The sequence below is a fragment of the Miniopterus natalensis genome, chromosome 11 (genome assembly GCF_054644295.1).
Source record: "Miniopterus natalensis isolate mMinNat1 chromosome 11, mMinNat1.hap1, whole genome shotgun sequence".
Classification (NCBI taxonomy): Eukaryota; Metazoa; Chordata; class Mammalia; order Chiroptera; family Miniopteridae; genus Miniopterus; species Miniopterus natalensis.
The window spans coordinates 7,369,401-7,390,929 of record NC_142091.1 but is presented as its reverse complement, the minus strand read 5'-3'; the positions used below and the strand labels follow the sequence as shown (position 1 = coordinate 7,390,929).

The 21,529-nt window shown below is 53.5% G+C and overlaps 1 protein-coding gene across 1 annotated transcript in view; it reads right to left on the bottom strand.

Annotated features, from left to right (window-relative positions):
• Positions 1-21,529, bottom strand: part of DSCAML1 (DS cell adhesion molecule like 1) — a 319,931-nt gene that overhangs the window by 36,514 nt on the left and 261,888 nt on the right. Inside the window, exons 12-16 of the mRNA XM_087822175.1 lie at positions 14,750-14,949; positions 14,198-14,294; positions 13,522-13,650; positions 2,915-3,082; positions 1,704-1,774 (exon numbers count right to left, since the gene is read on the bottom strand). Coding sequence (XP_087678301.1) covers positions 1,704-1,774; positions 2,915-3,082; positions 13,522-13,650; positions 14,198-14,294; positions 14,750-14,949 — 665 coding nt within the window. The remainder of the gene's footprint in view (positions 1-1,703; positions 1,775-2,914; positions 3,083-13,521; positions 13,651-14,197; positions 14,295-14,749; positions 14,950-21,529) is intronic.

The following is a 21,529-nucleotide window of genomic DNA, read 5'->3' as shown; positions in this document are numbered from 1 at the left end:
ATTGATGGGCTGGCTCATTCTGAAGTTCTAACTTTCAAATCGATTTTATTTTTCATTATGAGACTTTGGAGAAGTAAATCTGATTCTAAATTTTTATCGACTTCCAGGTCAGAGCTTTGCAGCCAAATGTCCAGTGTCCGTGTTTTACATACCTGTTCATTCCTGCCCCCCTTCCCGGCTTCCTCAGGGTGCTCCCAGAGAATGGGTGCAGAGCCAGGAGGCAGATGAGACTTGGGGATTAGACTCTGGCTCACCTCTAGTTTCTGAGGGAAGCCCTGGAGCCCCGGTCTGATCTGGAGGGGAACCATGGCTCCAGTCATCTACAAGGTGAACTGGTCCCTAGAAAAGACCCTGCCCCACTTTTGTCTTGGTCATTTCTCTAGGAGGGGAGGAGCCAGGCTCTGCTGCATTGTGTGTGTGTGTGTGTGCGCGCACACGCATGCACACATACAAGAATGCAATCTTTTTAGGAAAACAACACTAGGCTCTTCTGAATTGCTCCCATTCTTAAATCTACTTTTTTGAAAGGCCTAGAAGCAAGACTAAAGCACCTGGACTTTTCCCATCAGGGATGAGGGTCAGAAAATGACCTTGAACATTTAACCCCAGGTGTAGATGAGGCAATACCCCAAACCCACTGTTGAGATGGGAAAACTCCAAGAAGAACATGGGGTGTCCTAAAGAAGTGCTCTGTTCCCCAACCCCATGACTGTGTTGTGGTGGGGAGACTGGGCGGGGCCTCCAGGCTGTGTGCACTTAAGTTCTGCACCGTCACCTCGCATCTCTGTGCCACACCCCCTCGGACAGATGGAGACAAAAATATCTCTGGCCACTCCACTCCACAGAAACGAAGGGTCACACAAGCTCGTGTGAGGAAATACTTGGGCACTAGAAAAGGCAGTGCAGCAGAAAGCCCTCTGCATTGTCAACCCTTTTGTGCCCATGGCAGGGATGTGGCCACAAGGCTGGAGTCACCCAGGAAAGCATTTCTTGGTCCTACACAAGGTTATTCTGATCTGTTTCTCTGCCCAGTTGAATCTCCTCTGATTTTCCTTACGTGACAGATTCCTTAGATACTCGCTAGATTTTATAAGTCTCTGTCCCTTAGAAATGGCTGCAGCTCACACTGACCTGCTTTCTCTCCAGCTCTCCAGTCCCTACAGGTAAGGAGGGCAGTTATTTTCACCCTGATTTCACAGAGCAGAAAATTGAGGCCTGAAAGGACCAAGACCCTTGTCCCAGGCCTCACTGTGATAAGACGGGATGGCATCAATCTACTGCCCAGCTCCAGTCACAGGGCCAAGATGAGGGTGAGACCCTGTCCTGTCATCTCCCATCATCCACAGGGCCCCCTTGCACTTTGCACAAAATGAAATCCGACTCCTGACTTCTTACAACATGTGAGGTTTGGAGGACAGTCCAGTGAGGTGGGAGACCATGTTCCCTACTTGGCACTGCCAAGTTCTTCATCCCACCCCACGCACAGGCCGGTGTCAGAGAGCCCAGGTGGGGAAAGAAGTGGGACTGGCGGGGGCCGTGCTCCTGTATCCTCTCTCCTTCCTCCCAGCCTCACTGGGTTTAGCAAAAAACAGGCCTGGGCAAGATAAGAGACCGCAGCTGGCCAGCCTGCTGGGGCTTCATGCTCGAACCGAGGGGAGGAGGCAAGGAGGCGTTCCGGGGGAGACACCTTCAGCCTCACCTACCTTCCAGGTCACTTGGATGCTCTGCGAGGTCACTGGCTGCAAGGTGACATCCATGGGGGGCCCATCGGGAGCTAGCGGGGGAGGAAGAAGAGCAATGTTACGAGTCGAGTCTTGGAAGAAGAGTCCTATGTTCTCGCTCTTCTTCTCCTGAGCTGGAGGGCTGCTGGGAAAATGCTTGCAATGGAAGCGAGACCCTTTGAGTCCCCTGGAAATGACCATGGGGTTTATATTTCCTCCTCATTCTCCATAATTTTTAAAATGTTTGAAGGTACAAAGTGTAGGCAAGAGGTGTAGTGGCAAGAACTCATACTCCTATGCACGTCTGGTGGCTCTATTTCTACGCCTGCCTCTGCCCCTGGAGAAATTCCCCAGCACGCGAGCACACACATGCCCAGAGCTCCAGCTGCAAACAGCAGGCCCGTCGGCGGGGGACGGGGCCGCCGGGCTGTGGCGGTCACGGGGCGGGACACACACAGCTCCGAGGGGCACGGCGGCACCCTGCGCTGAACATGAAGCTCGCAGAAATCTGATCAAAACCAGGAAGAAACAAAAGCATGTAAACTAGGATTCGTGAATACATTCTATTGGGAAACACAAAACGAAACTATATAGTTTATGTGCACATACACTGTGATGACCATAAAAAAAGCAGGAAAGTTAAGGTACTGGTTAGATCAGGGGGAGAGATGGAGTTATGATGGGGAGGGGCACAGGGAGAAGCTCTGGCATGCTGGTAACTGGTAATGTGTGTTAGCTATCCTACGTTTTACTTTACTATTATTTGTAAAACTGCATATATATATATATGTGCATATATATATATAGAGAGAGAGAGAACATATAGCAACAGAGATCTTGTTTAAACTTTCAGGAAAATTCCATGACAAAGTCACAGAAAGTAATTCAGGGCACTAGTCTATCCCACCCTTTGCAGATCCAGCCCATCTGTCCTTTCCAGACAGGCTGGAGCCTGGGTGTGGGGCAGGACCTGGGACAGCTCCCAGAAGCCCAGGGGGGAACCCTGTCTGCAGAAGGTCAGGCAGAAGAACCTCTGAAGAACCAGGGACAGACGCGAACAAATACCTTGGGATCTCGCCTCCCCTCCTCCCTCTCCTAACTGCAAGCCCACTGCCAGTGGACAGGGTGGGTGTGGGCCCCAGGTGTGCCCGATCCCCGAGGCTAAGGGCGCCGTGGCAGGGCCAGGAGCTCACCAGCCTCCTCAGTGCTGACGGTGAGCTCTTTGCTAGGCTCGCTGCGGCCAATCTTGTTGAAGGAGTACATCCGGATGCTGTACACAGATGCCGGGTGCAAGTCCACAATGTTGGCCTGGTTGATGGTGGGGGAGATGTTGCGTGTGGACTGTTTGAAGTCCCAAGAATCTGCAGAGGACACTCATTTCAAACCACAGCCAGGCAAACCCCAAAGCCCCTCCCCAGCCTCAAGCATCAGCACATCCCAGTCTCGAGTGTGATGCCCAGGAGAGGTCCAGCTCACAGAGACTTCAGAGAGGGGGCACAGCCTTAACTTTACAGAGAGGGAAGGGAGTTCCATGCGGCTCGGGAGCCCAAGCAGCGCCGGAGCATGTGAGCAGCAGCGCACTGATGGAGTCAGGGACCCAGCTCTCCTCGACCCTGGGCCAACTTCTGAGCTCAAACCTCAGATGGGAGTCTGACAAGAGGCTTCCGGAGGTCCCTCCAACAGTCACCATCTGCTTGCTGTCTCCAAGGGTCTGACTGGTCAGTGCCCTTCTTCCTAGTCCCTCACACCACATCAGTGACCTGTCTGAACTGTGAGATGCCCCATCCACCAACAGTCCCAGCGCGCAGGGGAAGCCAAGTGTTCTCTGTGCCTCCTCTCTGTGTGCCTCTGAACTTCCTTCCCTTGTGCTCTTGTGTGGGGTGGTTTTGGGTGCGACCTGGTCTGGCAGGGGGCAGACCCAGTGCCAGAATGCCCAGTCTAACGCCAACCTCTTTCTGTCCCCAGCAGGAGAATGGTCTCTGAGTCTTTAGGGTCAGGCCAACAAAAGGATTAGCACATCCCTGACTTATCTGTGGGGGCTGGCAGCCCATTCCGGGGCTAATGTTCAGCAAAAGTGTGGAACGTGAAAAAGGCCAGAGAAATGCTAGAGCTGCTGTGACAGTGTGCCCTGTTTCTCAAGAGGCTCTAAGTCATTTTTTCTATGTATTTTTGCTGTGCACCGTTTTCCAGAGAAAAATGGGAAGGAGTTGCAGTTACAGTGATGCCTCAGTAAGGACCTTCCCACCCTGGGACTCATAACCAGATTACTTTATTGACACTTCACTTTGAAAAGAAAAAGAGGCAAAGCGCAAGAGGGCAGGCTGGTAGTGGGCTTGAGAGCCTTCCAGGGCCTGTCCTGATGTCATCATCCACGCCTTTTAATCCACGCACAGGCTCCTGAAAATTCTCAGTAGGAGAGATTAAATTGTATTCACTACAGCTTCATCTCCAAACCAGAAAAGAAGGCCAGCACATTCTAGAAAGATTTTTAGAGGTTTTTTTTTTTTTAAGCTAATGCCTGATAAATCAGGAGAATCATTCACCAGAAGAGACTATTTTAACTGAGGTCTTCATGTTTTTCAAAACATCATTCTAGCTGCGCAGGCTCAGCATCTGTGCAGGGCACCGCCCAGCTCCCCACATGCAGTTTTGCATTTAATTCTTTGGCTTCATGAGCCAAAAAGTCACAAATAGTAGGCTGTGGATGCTCAGGAACACATTTTGTCCTTATGTTTTAACCCCCTTCCCACCACCAGGAGAGCCACTCTGTGCTGGCAGATTAAGCAGAACTGCAAACATGCAGGCTACGACCCGCTGTGGGCACCTCCTGGTTTGGGAGGGATGGGACAGTGACATGGAGGAAGGTGTTCACTTCTCTCTGGGCATCCTGGGAGCTGGTGCCAGCTCACACATCACACTTGATTTGCTGTGTTTGTGTGAGAGGAACTGACCCTCAGTCACTGTAGTCATATTTGATGAGTGCAGGCCGAGGGAGCAGACCCATAGGATGTGTCTAAGCACAATGGGGCTGGGGAAAGAGGTGCTAATATTTACCAAGCCCTGGGATGTGCCTGGTGTGTGCGGGACAATGCAAATATTCTCCATTTACTCCTTACCTGCCAATGGCATTAGTGCCATAAATCCCCGGTACAGGGGACCCTCACGTCGCCAAGCCCTATTTCTCACTTGGCCTCTCAGGTGTGTGTCCCCTTCCATCTGTCCCCTTAGGTTCCCTGATAAAATACCCTCTGGCTTTTTTCTTATCTCTTGGGTCATTTCTTTGCTGTCTGTTTTGCCGGTGCATCTCCCCTACCCTACCATTAATCGTTAGCTCTGCAAGGGACCGTCCTAGACTCCTCTCACTCCATACACTTTACCTACCCATGAGTTCCACTTCTAGCTGCACACAGATAACTCACAGATCTTTATCTAGCCTGGGCCTCTCCTTTGAACTCCAGACCTTGTAGCCTTATACTCAACATGTCCAAGATAGACGTCTTCACCATGCACCCTGTAAACCCACTGCTTTCCTGGGTTCTCTGTCTCATGTGGTACCAGAAACTTAGGTGTTATTCTTCACTCTTCTCTCTCTCCCTGCCTATCAAGTCCTATTGCTTTTGTGTCCCATGTAGCTCATGAATCTCCCCACTTCTCTCCATCTCCATCCCCAAGGTCCAGCCACTGGCATCTCTCACTCGGACCAGGGAAATGGCATCCTAACTAGTTAGCTTCCCAGAACCCACTGTGTGCCCACTTCCATTCTGTTCTCCACACTGCAGTCACCATTCACCCTACAGATATGATTGGCACCTCTTACAGGCCAAGCACTCTATCTTGGCATTGAGGCTGGTCTTCCAAAATAATCTGATGCCGCCACCCTCTTGCATAGAACTCTTCAATACATTTTCCTTGTCCTTAGGATAAATACATTTCTTCTTAAAAATATATTTTTTCATTTTTAAATTACAGTTGACATACAATATTATATTAGCTTCAGGTGTGCAACCCCATGATTAGACACTTATATAACTTATGAAGTGATCACCCAATAAATCTAGTACCCATCTGGCACCATACATAGTTATTACAATATTATTGGTGATATTCCCTATGCTGTACTTTATATCCCCGTGACTATTCTGTAACTATCAATTTATACTTCTAAATCCCTTCACCTTTTTCACCCATCCTCCAGCCCCTTCCCATCTGGCAACCATCAAAATGTTCTCTGTATCTAATAGTCTGTTTCTGTTCTGCTGTTCATTTATTTTGTTTTTAGATTCCACATATAAGTGAAATCATCTGGCATTTATCTTCCTCTGTCTGACTTATTTCACTCAGCACAATACCCTCTAGGTTCATCCATGTTTTTGCAGATGCAAGATTTCGTTCTTTTTTGTGGCTGAGTCATATTCCATTGTACATATGCACCACTTCTTCTTTATCCACTCATCTATTGATGGGCACTTAGGTTGCTTCCATATCCTGGTTATTGTAAATAATGCTCAATGAACATATGGATGCATGTGTCTTTTCAATGTACTGTTTTGGGTTTCTTTGGATAAACACCTAGAAGTGAAATTGCTGGGTCCTTCTTTGACTCCTATTACAGCCTTCATTTTAAAGTCTATTTTGTTTGGTATAAGTATTGCCATCCCAGCTTTTTTGTTGTTGTTTCCATTTTTATGAAATATCTTTTTCCATCCCTTTACTTTCAATCTGTGTGTGTCTTTCCATTTGAAGTGAGTCTCTTTTGGACAGGTTTCATTTTGTTATCCATTCAGCCACTGTATGTTTTTTGATTGGAGCATTTAATCCATTTACATTAAAGTAGCTGTTGATAGATATGCATTTATTGCCATTTTATTATTAATATTTTTTATTTTTCCCCCTTAGCTTTTTTTTTTTTTTTGTCTGGGAAGCTCTTTATCTGTCCTTTGATTCTAAATGATAGCCTTGCTGGGTAGAGTAGCCTTGGTTGTAGGTCTTTGATTTTCATCACTGTGAATATTTTGCACCGCTCCCTTCTGCCTGCAAAGTTTCTGTTGAGAAATCAGCTGACTATCTTATGGGAGCTCTCCTGTAGGTAACAAATTGCTTTTCTCTTGCTGCTTTTAAGATTCTCTCATTGTCTTTAAACTTTGGCATTTTAATTATGATGTGTCTTGCTGTGGGCCTCTTTGGGTTACTCTTGTTTGGGACTCTCTGTGTTTCCTGGACTTAAGTCTATTTCCTTCACCAGGTTAAGAAAGTTTCCTGTCATTTTTTTTTTTTTTTTTAAATAGGTTTTCATTTTCTTGTTTTCTCTTCTTCTGGCACCCCCATCATGCAAATGTTGGTATGCTTGAAGTTGGACCAAGGGTTCCTTACAATATTGACATTTAAAAAAAATTAATTTTCTTTTTCTTTTTGCTGTTCTGATTGGGTGTTTTCTGCTTCCTTATCTTCCAAATTGCTGATTTGATTCTCTATTTCATCTACTCAGCTGGTGATTCCCTGTAAATTATTCTTCATGTCAGTTAGTGTATCCTCATTTCTGACTAGTTCTTTTTTATGTTTTCTATCTCCATTTTTATCTATCCTTCTCTTTGTCAAAGTTCTCTCTAAGTTCCTCTACTCTTCCCCTAAGTTCCTTGAGCAGCCTTATAACTAGTGTTGTGAACTCTGCACCTGGTAGGTTGCTTGTCTCTATTTCATTTAGCTCTTTTTCTGGGGTTTGGTTCTGTACTTTCATTTGGGACATGTTTCTTTGTCTCCTCATCTTGGTTGCCTCCTTGTGCTTGTTTCTATGTATTAGGTAGAACTGCTATGTCTCCTGGGCTTGATAGAGTGGCTTAATGTAGTAGGTGTCCTGTAGAGCCCAGTGGTGCAGCCTCCCTGGTCACCTGCACTGGGCACTCCAGGTGTGACCCCCATGTCAGCTGTGTACACCCTCCTGTTATAGTTGAACCTTGGTTGCTGTTGGCACATTAACGGGAGGGATTTACCCTCAGGTTGGTCAGCTGCAAGGATGGGCTATGACCACTGTGGAGGATCAGCTGTACAGAGGCTGACTCCATGGGAGGAGAACTCATTTCAGTGGGGCTCAGGTGTCTACTGAGTCCACCACTTGAGTATGTCACTTGTGGAGGTGGTTGGGTGGTGCTTTGGTGTGGTCTGAAGCTGTCCACTGGGTGATCTGGCTCTGGGGCCTCCTGGGAGGTGCAGACCAAGGTCAGCTGTCCCCTTGCCCTGCCCAGGGCCACCTGGTATGAGCTACAGAGATCTGGAGATGGCTGTTGCTTGTGCTAGACTTTGATGTGCCAAGGAGAGGCCAAACTGCAAACCGAGGCCAGCTGACACTAGTGCCAGGCCTGGGGTACCTTAGCAGGTACAGGGTACACTGAGGCCAGATGCTGGTGTTTGAGAGATTTTAGGAAAGTCAGCAGCATGAGCCAAGACAGGCCGTTTGTATGGAAAAGACACTGAAAAGGGCTTGGGTGAGACTGCATGTTGGGTGGGGCAAGGCCTCAGGGAATCACCAGGGCAGGTGAACAGTGCGAGCCAGGTTGATGGCAACTCAGGTATGGTCCCACCTGCCAGCTCTGTGGGGGGAGGGCCCAGCAAAGGAATAGTGGCCTCTGCCAGCACTTCTAGCTGGGAGAAAGCTGCCCTCTACCTCTCACCCTGATTCCAGGCAAATTAGTTCCTCCCCATATGTCCCTGGTGCCTTTGGAGCTGTTGCCCCAGCACTGGGAGTGAGTCTGAGTGAGTCCTTGTGCCGGCCCTTTAGGAGGAGCTGCCTGGGACTCTCAGCCTCGTGTCCCTCAGCCACAATCCCTGCTGGTTTTCACAGCCAGAAGTTGTGGGGACTTCTCTTCCTGGCACTGGAACCCTGGGCTGGGGGGCTGGTGTGGGGCTGGGACTTCTGAATCCTTAGGGCCACCTCCACAGCTGAGATATCCCTCTTGATTTTTATCTGCCACTCTTGAGTGTGGGACCAGCCATTCCATGTCTTTGCCTTTCCGAACAGTCTCCATGTGGCCTCTTCTTTATATCCTTCGTTGTAGGACTTCTGTTCAGCTAGATTTCAGGTGGTTTTAAACAACAGTTTTTCTGTAGTTTAGCTGTATTTTTGATGTGGTCGTGGGAGGTTTCGAATTCTGTGTTTGCCACCTGGACTGGAAGCCCCAGACAATATTTTTAACCCTGCGACCTCTGGCTTGGGCAACCACTTTAGCTTCATCCTTCATCACTCTCCTCTGCGCTCCCCAGCACTGAGGGCCCTTCTTCAACTGCACAATGTCTTTTCTGAGGGTCATTGTGAGCCAGTTGCCCAAGGAGACACTAAGCTCTCGAAGGCAAGAGGCACGTCTGAAACAGCCCGTCTCCTGGCCTGGCGTGCGGGAGCACTTAAAGCCTGTTGTTGGTTTAGATCCGAGCCTCTTTTTGGTCCTTTGCTTTGGGCTTGGCCTGGGCCTTTCTCTGCATTTGTAGTCACAGTAAATACCCTTTGCCTGCCCCCCACCCCACCTCACTCAGCTGTCAATCACAGGAAGGTTGGGAGGGGACGTGTCTCAGAGAGTGGTCCCCAGTTTTCCGCTTTGCCAGCCCTTTGCAGTTGACCTTGTGTTCCCAAATCATCTTTGATGTTGGCACAGAACAGCTCTCTCTCCACAGACCTTCCAGGCTAACGCATCAGAGTCAAGTCTGGAGGCCTCTGGCCGATTTTCCAAACCTAACCACCGCCGCCGCTCTGACCCTGAACAGCTGACATCAGGGGCCCTGCTTCCTTCCCTTTCCTCTTCTGCTCCCTCTGAGTTCTGAGCGGGCCTTGGCGAGTGTTGTCTCCTTAATGTTCCCTTTCATGTGAGCCCGGCTTACCCAGATTAACATATTTCATTAAGGGCTCACTCTCCCTTCCTCATCAAAGGGCTTATGATGCAAAGTATTCTTCTTAAAAAGCAAGGCAGGGCTGGGGAGATGCCAGTGCCTCAGCCCCGTGGGCTGCTCACTGGGAGGGGCACGAGCCTTTGGTTTTCAGGAGGCACATTCACTGTGGCGGGAGCAGCGTGGGCAAAAGTCACATCTGAGCACCCAGCTGCCTGCGCCTGGGAAACAGGTCGGTTCTGCAGCTCTGATCTCCTCCCGTGCCACGTTCTGAATCCTGGTGGGATCTCTGAGCAGCTCCGAGAAGCTCCTGGGCCACAGCGGTGGCTCGCAGCCTCCCAGCGCCAGCCCTCTCACAGCCACTCTAGCTCACGTGGAACGGCACTCAGACAAGCCGGCTCGCCCGTGGGGGCCGACAGCTGGTGCCATATGGCTGCCTTCTGGGCATAAGGGCCGTCCTCAAGGAACCCACTCCTGCCCCCCGCCTGGGGCACGGGCAAAATGTGGTGTCTGTGTTTTCAAGCCTGCGCAGCGCCGTCTGGTAGATCCGCGTGGGCGCCGTTTGCCATTCAGCGTTAATGTGTTATTACCCTGCTGCCTGGGGCCAGGAGGCCGGCGTGAGGCTGCCCGGAGGGGCGGGCTCGGCAACTCCGTGGAAGGTGAGCGTGATGACGGCCACGCAGGAAACCTGGCAAAGGCACAGCTGGGGCAAAGAAAGTGGTGGGGATAGGTGTGGTCTGGGGCAGGAGGACGAGGGTAAGGGAGAGCAGGGGTGCAGGGCCGGGGCCCTGGAGGATAGAATGCACGGGCTCTGTGCTAGGCGCCCCCACACCCGTTTAACCCCCACAGCCCCTTGAGGCGCGCATGCAGCCGTCGCTGTTCCATAGACGGAGATGCCCGAGGACACTGGGTAGCTTGCTGCAGACCACCCGGCTCTGACACTTGGTCAACCTGTTTTCTGCTCTGCCAGTGGTCCTTGCTCCACCGTTCCACATGCAGGAAGGTCTCAGGCACACACGCACACACGCACACACAAGCACACACGCACACACAAGCACACACGCACACACGCACACACGCTTGTGCACATCTCCCTCCTTCCTTTGAGTTGCCCGTCTGTTCCCTAGGAGACCCTTTTCCTTTCCCACGGCGTAGTTTGCATAGTGCTGTTGGGATTGCGCAGCGCTGTGCAATGGCCCTCCCTGAAAGCAGGTGTGCACGCATGTGCCATGTATGTTCTCACTCCACTGCACTGTAGGCTCCTGGGCAACACTGTGCCCTGTTTCTTCTTTCCTACCACGTGGCCGTTGCATGTTGCTGACTGACAGACGCATGCGATTCTGCCCGTGAGCCCCATAAGATCCTAAACGGCCACATGAGGTACGTGAGTTAGAAGGGGAGGGGACTTGCATTACTAATAGTGTCCTACAGCCCTGTGCAAATGCTGCCTTCAACTCAGGACTATCACGCAGGTGGGCATAGCATCCCCACTTCCTCAGGAGGAGGCTCGTGTGCTCCCGGCCTGCCTGGCCCCAGTGGTAGCCCTTGTGGCTCTCCTCAGGCTCCTTTCCCTCAAAGCTGAGACAGTTGCCACGTGAGTGGGATGGTCTGGAGCAGTCCCACCCAAAGGCAGGGGGCCCTGTGGCTTCTCTGTGCTCTTGATCCTGTAATTTATTTTTCTACAGGTGCAAAGTCTTGTGGAAGGGAGAGCCCGAGGCTGAGCTTTCATTGCTTCCCCTCACCCTGCCCAGCCTTCCTGGCACCCCAGCTCTGGGGTGGGGCATGGCCGTTCCTCATACTGCAGGGGAGCCGGAGGGGCTGGGGGAAGCCGTGGACTTGCTCTGAAAGTCGCCTCTTCCCTTCCCACCGCTCGTCTGCACTGCTGTCCAGGTGTGTGATGTTCCCAGCTTTGCCCTGCTGAGTGCAGCCCCGGGAAAGGCTTCCACACACTACAGAGCGGTCGGTGGAGGGGGAGCCGGCAGCACAGCAGACTGGGGCGAGGAGGCCGTTCCACAGAGCAGTGGGGGAAGGGTGTGAGCGCCGCCAGGCCCCCCTGCCCCCTGCTGTGAGCAGAGCCCTGCCAGCTGTATGGGTGGCAGGGCAGGCGGGGCAGGCGGGAGGCAAAGCGAGTGCTGCCACACAGACATGTGGCCCTCACGTGGACGCCTCCCTTCCTGCCTGGCTTCTGGGAAGCTCATGCCCAGCCTTGGAAAGTCCTGAGGAGGGAGATGGACACAGCTGCTCCCCCCATGTCTCCACTGAGGGCCCCTGTTCATCACCTTGCCCCGCTGCAGGGCCACGGCAGTCTGTGCTCACCTCCTAAATGCTCTTCCTTCCCACAGGTGCCAGATGGATTTTTCCACAGCACCATGCCGCTCCGGCCTCTCCCTGCGAGCCCAGCCGTGGTCAGTGGCTCTCAATAGCCTTCCCCAAGAAAGTAAAGGCTCAGCCTGGAGGGCTCCTCCTCTCCCCCAGACCTGGCCCCAGAGCACTTCTTGTTCTTCTGTGAACCCTCTGCTGGGAGGCCACTCCCTGCACCACACCTTGCCTGTGCCTGCTCTGTCCTCCCCCTTTCCCTGAATTAGGCACATTACCTCTCCATCGTTCAGACCCAGCTCAGTGCAGCCTCTGTAGGATCAGAAAGATGCTTCTCTGACCAGCTCCTTCCTGCCCCGGGCAGCCCTCCTCCTGTACTCAGGCTGAACTATGGGTGGCTGGCTGCAACCTGACTTTTCTCCCCAAAGACACCATCAGCTTCTGAGGGCAGGGCTTCTCCTTATAGGAACGCAACAGAGTGCTTCTCCAGGGGTGAGTACTCAACTCAGAGATATGCTTCACTGTGTCCCTTCCACTCGCTCAACAGCCATGCGTGGAGCAACTGCCACCTGGTGTGCTGTGCTCGGTGCTGGGAAAGCAGCAGACTAGGACCTGGGCTATCTAGAGGAGAGGCCACCAGCCAGTGGCCACACTCTGTGTTAAGGGAGGCAGGAAAAGTCTGGAAAGCTTGGGGGGAACAAAACCTTGGACCTAGTCTAAGACCCAAAAGATGAGTTGGAGTTGGCAGGGGAAGGAGGTAGGAGGTCAAGATCCCCAGACCTTGGGTTGTGTTTTATTTTTAAATAATTTTGAGAAGCTTATGCAGGTTATGGTAGCGAAGGCACAGGAGGATCCAGGATGAGAACTATGTCTTCCTCTCGCTCCTGCCTTGGAGCAACCTCGGTGCCCTCTCAGTGTCAGTCACCCTCTGTTGCTCATTTATCACGTGATAAACATCCTGAGAGCCACATAGGCACAGCACAAACACCTCTGCCCCACTCGGCTTGGTTCATGTTCCAGCCTCTTGTCCCCTCTGAGGCTCCCTCTACCCGACCATGCCCCCCACCCTGTTTCCCCAGAGACCTAGGGGTCACTGTTTGCTCAGCGGTGGGCAGCCTCACCGGAGCTGGCTTGTGTCCAAGGGGAGGGTTCCTAGGAGAGGAAGCTTAGGTCTAACCTCTTCCAGGGCCTCGCATCCACCAACAACCCAACCCATTCTTGACAAGAAGCAGCTCTCTAATTCCTAGTCACTCCATCATCCCAGGAGTGCCAGATGACCCGTCAGCCTGCCAGGTCTCTGACCCCACAGACAGTCCCAGCCCCGGGCCCAGGGCCTTTGAATTGCATTCAATCAGACCATTCCATGGGCCTTGGCCCAGGGACAGCACTGGGAAGAAGGAGCTAAGACCCCTTCCCATCACTGGGGTCCCTCTGTCTGCTTCCTGGGTTCCTAGTCCAACCTGCTTCCCTCCCTTTGGAAGCCACAGGGGTTTGTGCATTGCTACATGCTGGTGCGTCTGCCTCAGATGGCAGCTCTGAGGCCTTGGCACTGTCCCACCAGAGGGCCCAGGCAGGGCAAGTGGCGCAGGGGCCATGGGCTCAGGGCTCAGGGTACCTGACTTGTTCTTGTACTCAATGTCGAAGCCTGTGATGATGCTGTTGCCATCGAATCGCTGAGTCCAGCGCAGGTTCATGCTCCGGGCCTTCACCTCCCGGATCTCCAGCTCTGGGGGGTCTGGGGGCTCTGGGGTGTGGCAGGGGAGGGGGTAGAAGTGAGGATGGATGACAGCAGAGGGTGTGGCCTCCTGTCTACTCCCAGGGATGACCAGGGTTCTGCTGTGCCCCTGGGGATTGGTGTCTCCTGGAGTTCGGGCAAGGCGAGACAGGGAGCGGCCTGGCAGCAGGGCTCAGGCGGGCGGGGGGAGGACCCTTACTTGTTTCCCTCTTTGCTTCTCTCCCTCCTTTGTCTGGGAGAGGGGCAGGCACTTTTGGAGGGGCTCCTCGGAGCTGATGGTCTGTTTGTCCCCATGCAGAATTCCCAACTGTTTCCAGCTGACTTTCCCTTCACACACGTCCCGCAGGCCACTGCACTCTGCACACCTTGCTGTCGGAAGTGTGCCTGGTGGGGCCCCCAGTGCCCACTTGGGGCAAGACAGAGGGGCAGGGGTGACATTTCTTGTCATCGTCACCACCGTGTGGGTGTGGGCACTGTCCCTGCTCTGGAGGTGGAGTGAGCAGTAGGCACCTGTGTCCCTGGGAAGGGGCTGGGGCAGTGGAGCAGGCGAGGCTACCTTGCACAGTTAGCTGGATCAAGCCCCGGTCCTCCCCATATGAGTTGATGGCGTGGCAGCTGAAGAACACGGAGTCCCCGCGGTCCGCAGGCTTGAGCTGGCGGGGCGGCAGAGGCGGGGGGGGGGGGGCGGAGAGACGGGAGAGCCTTTCAGAGTTGGCCTGCTGAAGGGGGCTCACGCGGTGGAGGTCAGCAGGCCGTCTTCTGGGAGGGAGACCTCAGGGGCTTTGTCAAGGGCTCCTCTTCCCAGACAGTTCCAAGGATGGACACGTGGGAGAGTCCTTGCAGGGAAGGGCTGGGGGTCCAGGAGGGAAGGAGGGGCTGAGGGGCCCACACATTTCCTGGCTTGGGATTGTCAGAAAGGAGAGAAGTGAGGTCCCTGGATGGAGGAGGGAATAGCTAGGAAAGGGACAGTAATTTTGGGGGTGCTGGGAAGGGTTCTAAGACTTTCAATTTACCTCCATTGGATACAGATGTAATAGCTGTGGGATCCCCGCTTTCTGGGAGTCGGGGTCCCTGAGACGGGGTCTCTGAGATGGGCGTGGGTGCTCACCTTCAGCGTGGAGACAACCTCATCACCGCTGTCTTTGGTGGCGATGGCGTACCGCATCACTCGGTCAGGGTCGATGACCGTGTCCCCCTTCTCCCAGCGGATTATGATGGGCCGCTCACCCCGCGCAGTGCAGTTGAGTTCCTTCGCGTGGCCCTTGATGGCGATGGTGGTGTTGGGGTGGGAGGTGATCATGGCTGGGACTGGGGGCGAGAAGGTGGAGGAGGCCCAGTGAGGGCAAGGCCAGGCTGGGGAAGAGTCGGTGCCCGAGCAAAGACCCGGGCCCCACTCCCCTCCCCACAGAACCTCTCAGTAGCAGGCAGGGGGTCTGATAAAGGCTGAGGGTGGCTCTAGGAAACCCCCTTTGCCTGTCCCTTTCTCCTGCCCACTCATGATGGAGATTCTTACATTCCGTGGGCCTCTCTCAGAATGTTTTGAAATGCACACCATGCATAGAACTACAGAGGAAAGCAGATATATTGAAGCATGGTTATCAAATATTAACAATCAAAAGCAAACTTTTGATATAGTATAGCACACGTCAATATATGTTTTTATTACTCCTTATCAAATAGATCTGGTGCTGGGTCATGCTGGCCCGGTTCTGATGGTGATGGTCCTGATATTTTGAGATATCTGCCATGTGACGATGTCTGCGGGTTTCTATCCGTGACAGTCACAGGCACTGTTGCTGCTGTGGTGGTGGTTACTTATGTTCAGAATGGAAGGAAACACTAAATTTCAGTTAGAAGTTAGTGAAAAATACGTGGCTCCCCCCCCCCCAATTCATGGACCCAGGTTATGAGCCCTGCCCTAAAGCACGGGCCTTCTGATTTGTGTCTGTGGCCCAGGCTCTCTTCACAGAGGTCAGCTGGTTTACCCCCCCTAAGCAGCTGAGAAACCCCTGTTCTTCCCAGCCAAACACAACAGAAGGCCCCAGGCAGCATCTCGGTGATTAGGGTTCCTTAAGCAGCGCTAACAGGCCCCCACCCCACCCCACCCCACTGCCACCCTGGGAAGTTCATCATCAAACAACCAAGGCACTGGCTGGCCCCTCCTACTACCTAGATGAGAGGGGTCAGTCCTGACCCTCCTCTGGGACTGAGACATGGCCGGAGGAGGAGGGGTGGGGCAGAGGGAAAGGTGCTCCCCGCTGCCAGTGAAATCCTGCTCCCTCTCTCCTCCATCCAACCCAGCCAACATGTCGAGCACCTGTGCTGGGCTTGGGGACACACGTGACCTGAGATGGGCCCTGCCTCCTGGGGGAAGACGGAAGGGAGGGAAGTAGATACCTGCATGAGCGATGTGAGAATGAGGAAAACTTGACGAGTGTTTCAGGAATGCATGAGGAGAGGTTAACTTCTACCGAGGGGCGTCTGGGAGGCATAATCCACCCATTCAGCCGCACTTACTGCGCACCCGCCAGGCGCCAGGCCTTGTGCTGGGCTCCGGAGCGAAAGCGAGCAGGACGCTCGCCTTAGGGAGCTTCACTGCAGGGGTGAGGACAGATGACCAAATGAGCCCTTCCGGTGGAGAATGGTAAGCTTACGCGAGGACAAGTGCACAGCAGTGACAGGCAGGGCTTCCCTGGGAGAACAGGGGCGCCCTGGGCAGTGGGACCGGCGGAGTAAGGGCGCCGAGGCAGCAACATTTAGGTCCTGGAAAGGCAAGCGGTCCTTGTCCTGTCTCCCCTCACCACCCTCCTGGGGAGACTTGCTTCCCAGAATACAGTCCCCAGAACCGCCTGTCCCGGGAGGAGTGCCCATTAGTCAGCTGAAGGACACCAGGTGAGAGGGGCTGTGGCTGACAGCAAGAATCAGAGACCCTCCCGCCCCAGCCCCCATTGTGGGGAGGCCCCACCTCACAGCAAGCTCTTTGGAGCAGCGACCCAGCTCACCACGTCCCATCCTGTCCCTGTCACTGTCCTGCCTGGGCAAGAGCGCCAGAGGGTGAGGGGGCCGTCTCCTCTCTCCTCAAACCATCTCCCTCCGGGCACGACAGCCCAGCTCCCCTTCAGGGACCCCTTTCTTTACCTCCCAGTGTCCTCAGCATCTCTTTCCCCTCTAGTTTTAATGACTTGCTCAGAAAACGTCCTCCCCAGCAAACTTGCCAGGGTCATCTGACTTCTAAAGACAAATAGGCCTTTGGAGAAAGGAGGAAGCCATGGAGCTGTCGTGGTGTGGCCTGAGATGCTGGTCGGGGCACGAGGAGATGTTTGGAACAGGTGTGGGGGTGAAGGGTGGTTTCCGGTGTCCCTGAAGTCACATCGCATAGCCAGCAACCTCCTCTCCTCTACCTTCTGTCACGTGGGACGTGGTTTTAAGGGCCCCTGGCCCCTGCACCAGCATCTCAGTACAATCTCCAACCCAGCTCATCAAATGATGAGGCGGATAAATGCTACAATGCAGGGCATTCCACCAGGTATACAACAAGACGCGACAGACAACAAGGTGCAAGTTATAATGAAGAAAAAGCCTGCAGTCCGAGACGCCGAGTATGAATTATTGACTAAGGTTTTACACGCGCAAGGATGTGCGCAGGAATATTTTTCCATCAAAGATTTGCATAATTCACTCGCCTGAACCCGGGTGGAATATAGAGTAAGATTTTACATCAACAAGCCGGGCTTTGCATTGCAGATGCCTCCCATTTTCCTGGAGGGTTGAAATGCAGGGGTGTGGGGGGGAGGCAGGCGGCTGTTTCTCTTCCTACTGAGAGGTCAGAGACTGGGGTGGGGACTGGGGCTGGGCCCTGGGCAGCAGCACCCTGAGGTTTTCCTGGGGAGGAGGGATCCTGCTCCTGAGGCTGATACCCAGAGGAGCTGGGGGATGTTTATGCAGAGGCAGGGGTGTGTGTGTGTGCGTGTACATGTGTGTGTGTGTGCCCACGCATGCATGTGCTTGTGAGAAGGTGTGGGAGCAGAGTCAGGCCTCAGCATAGGTCCGAGTCCAAGGGAGGGAGGGAAGGAGGGAAGGAAGTCTTTGGTAGGAGGGCTTCAAGGCTCTGCACTCACCTGGAGCACTTACCACATGTCCCTGTCTACCCTCTGGGCGGGGCCGCACCAGCCTGTCCCGGGCTGTGTGTGTTACAGAGGTGCCCCTCTGGCTGGATACAACCTGACGCTTGGCCAGTGGAGCAGGGAATGGGGTTTAGCCTGCACTTGCCCCTTAAGCTATGTGCCTTAAGCTATGCACATCCATACATGTCAATTCCACCTCAGGAAGCTTTTCTTCCCAGTTTGTTCTAAGAGCTGGGGGTGTGGGGGTGGGGGAAGCCCAGAGACAGCAAGGCCTCCAGAGATCCTGGACAGGCCTCAGAGCCCCTGGGTCCTTCAGCCCTAAGTGACAACCACACCTAGGCCTGGGGTGGGTTCCCTTTCCCCTCCTGCCAGCCGGCTGCTTGTTATGGCAACTAACCCTGGGCAGCACAGCCCGATGCGCTCCCCACAGCCCCATAGCTCAGCAGTTCAGGAGGCCCATCTATGAAGAAGAGGAAGCTGCCTCTGGGCCCCCCACCCAGCCTGAAGGGCTGGGGCCAGGCAGGCCTGGGTTCTGTCTATGTCCCTAACAGCTGTGTGGCCTTCAGCGCAGTATACATGACTTCCCCAAGCCTTGGGCTCATTGCCTGTGATATGGGGACATGGCTGTCTACCCCAAAGAGCTGCTGTAGGGGCAACCAGGAAAGTGTCCATACAAGGAAAGTGCCTGCCGCATAGCAGCTGCTCAGGAAAACTCCCCACCGGAGGTCTCATGCTCCTCTCCTGTGCCAAGGAAGGCACCAGGTAAATACTTGTGCACCTTAAGATGTGCCAGGTACTTCACAGACTCATAAGCCCTGGAGTTGCGGAGCCCAGACCATGTTCAGTACAGTAGCCTCCAGCCACATACAGCTATTGGGCACCTGAAATGTGGCCAGACAGCTGTGCTGTGAGTGAAGTGACTCTGAACTTGAACACGCAGGAGAAGAAAGAATGTAAAGTACCTTATTAATAATTTTTATATTGATTACATGTTGATATTTTAGATAAATTGAGCTACATAAAATATACTACTACAACGAAGCTCACCTGTTTCTTTTTACTTTTTTGAAAACCTGGCAACTAGAAGATTTAAAATCACATGTATAGCTTGCACTTTGTTTCCACTGAATGGCACTGGTACATCGCCTACACGGGCCCTTCTTTTACAAATGAAGAAACTGAGGTGCCCAGGTCACAGAGCTAGAGAACAGCAGTGTGTCTGAAAAGTGGCCTTTTGGGGGAGGGCAGTGCTGCACACGTGGCCGTGACCCTCATGGGAAAGGCACAGCAGCCTGGAACGCCTGCCCAGTCCTCAGGACTCACAGCTGAGAGCCCCAGGTTACTCACAAATGTGGTCTGAGTGGGGCACTCAGCTGGACAGAGACCGCCAGCAAACAGGGAGTGACCTGGGAGATAGGCAGACTTCAAAATGGGCCATGGGGAGAGTGGCTGAGCATTGGGAATGTGCCCAGTGTAGGGAGTGGGGAGCACACACCTCCTATTTAGCCTAAGAAGGAATTTTCCAGTAGTTTTCACTGTTTAGGGAAAGGGCTGCTGAGGGAGCAGCGAACCCCCTGCACTAGAGGTGGACAGCCAGGGGCAGTGAGAAGATTCGAGGGAGAAAACACACAAAGGGATCAGAGGCCCGTGTCTGTGGGCCCAGGGGCATCTACGGCTCTGGGGAGAGGGAAAGCTGGTCAGGGAATCCAGCTCACTGCTTTGGGAGGCGAGTCTATGATGCAGAATACATCTTTCCTTGCACACAGGGGTCTTCAGCTCCTTGTCCTGGGCAAGAAGCAGGGTCCTGCTTCCTCTCTTCTCTGCCCTACAGCCTTCCTGCAAACACCAGAACAGCGAACTCTGCCACTGTGCTCGCCCAGGCCCTGCCCCGCCTCTAAGGGCCACAGTGCCCTCCTGTGCCCACAAGCTGGCTGCTGTACAGATGGCCATAATGAGACAGTGTAAGAGGTTGCCCGACGCATTCGATCTCTCCACGTGCCCCCCCCTTTGGACCACAGGGTCTCTCTGCTCCACTGAATTGCAGTAATAAACACGATTGAACCCTCACTGCTCCGACACCTGGTTGTGCCCCAGAGCACTTTATGGGTTGAAGGCAGACCCCAAGAATTTCCCAGAGACATGTTCAGTCATTTGCAGGTGTGTGTGCATGCATACGTGCGCACACAGACACACACACTTTTATGATTGCCTTTGATGGGCACTGCACACATACATGTGCCGTGTGCTCGCAGTATCCTAGCCCTCTTCATGACTTAACTCGTGAAGTGGGTACTGTTATTATTCCATGATGCCAAGCCTGGGTCTTGATGGATCTCTTGACTAAGCTCCATGGTCTGTGTCCACAATGGGGCAAGCTGGATGTTCTTGCTTCTGGGCTCATTGCTCAGTGATGTCTCCAGCAACTTCCATGAGAGGTAAGTCTTGCTGTCCCATTTTTTCAAATGATGGACTGAGGCTTCCAGAAGGCGGTCTTCCCTCTTTAAGCCTGCACTCCTGTGGCTGCAGGGGCTGGCCACCTCTCACCACCTGTCTGTCTGCCACACGCACCCAGTATCTGGCTCTGGGAAGTGGAATTTGGCTGACAAAGAGCTATGGCTTCTCTGTGGTGGGCAGCTTCACCAGGCTGCTCCCAGGGCAGGTGGCAGGGGCTGCAGCTTTAGGGGGACAGTCAGGAGAGCAGGGAGGGGAGGGATTGTATGAAGAGGCTGAGTCCTGCATGACAAATGCTAATAGCAGCACAAAGGCAGCACATTGCTCCAATAGGACTCAGGAGACTTGAATGAGATACAACTTCTCTGCCTCCTGCAGTGTAATTCAATTAACAGGCAGAGAAACTTAATTTCTTTGTACAAAGACGGGGCGGGGGAGCTTCTCTGGGGACTTGGGAATAGGGAGTGGCTGGGCTGAAGGGTATCAGGGACACCCCTGTGGGCAAGCTGCCCCTTAATACATAGCTCCTTTCAATACGGCCCCTTTAGATGGGGAGGACCCGTGGGAGGCCCTGGTGTGAGCCAGGACAGTAGTGTTCAAATTTTACAGCCCAAAGTTACAGTGCCCAGCCCTGAGCATGGCCAAATTGGGGCAAATTCTGGTTGAGGCCACAGGGGCTTCCTGCTGACTCCTAGGGCCCTCTCTGGCCCCGTGCGTATGTGTCAGCACAGAGGCCTCCCCTCTGGACACGGAGCACTCCCTGGTAGGCCGTGTCCTACTGCAGTGCCCTCGTCTCCTTGTGTCTGACTGCGGGACTGCTGGACAGGAGCATCTCTGTCCAGGACTGAGCACCCATTTGTGGAAGAAAGGAAAGCTCCCGAGTGCTGAGTGCCGGATGCCTCCTGCAGCACCCTCCCCTGCGCCCTGGGTTAGAGCCCCTCCTGGCTGGGAGGAGCCTGGCTAGGCCTGCAGGGCTCAGGCCACTATCTGACAGCTCTTCAGGAACCCCCAGTTTCCTTGCTGGTTCTGATGGGGCCTATTGGCAGGCCCCAGAGAGAGGAGCAAGGTGGGCTGCAGTGGGTGCCCTCTCACCTGCTCCAGCCCTGCTCTAGGGCCCTCAGGGAGAGGAAATCAACCTCAGAAGCAAGACCCTTGTCAGAATCCGATGTAACTGGTTCCCGTCTGTGAAATTACTCACAAACTGGACACCGTTACCTGAGGTCCTGTCCAGACCAGCTGCTATTTACATTTTAATTTGATTTTTAAAACACCACCAGACAGCTCTGCTTCCTGGCTCACCCCAGGTTCGCAGA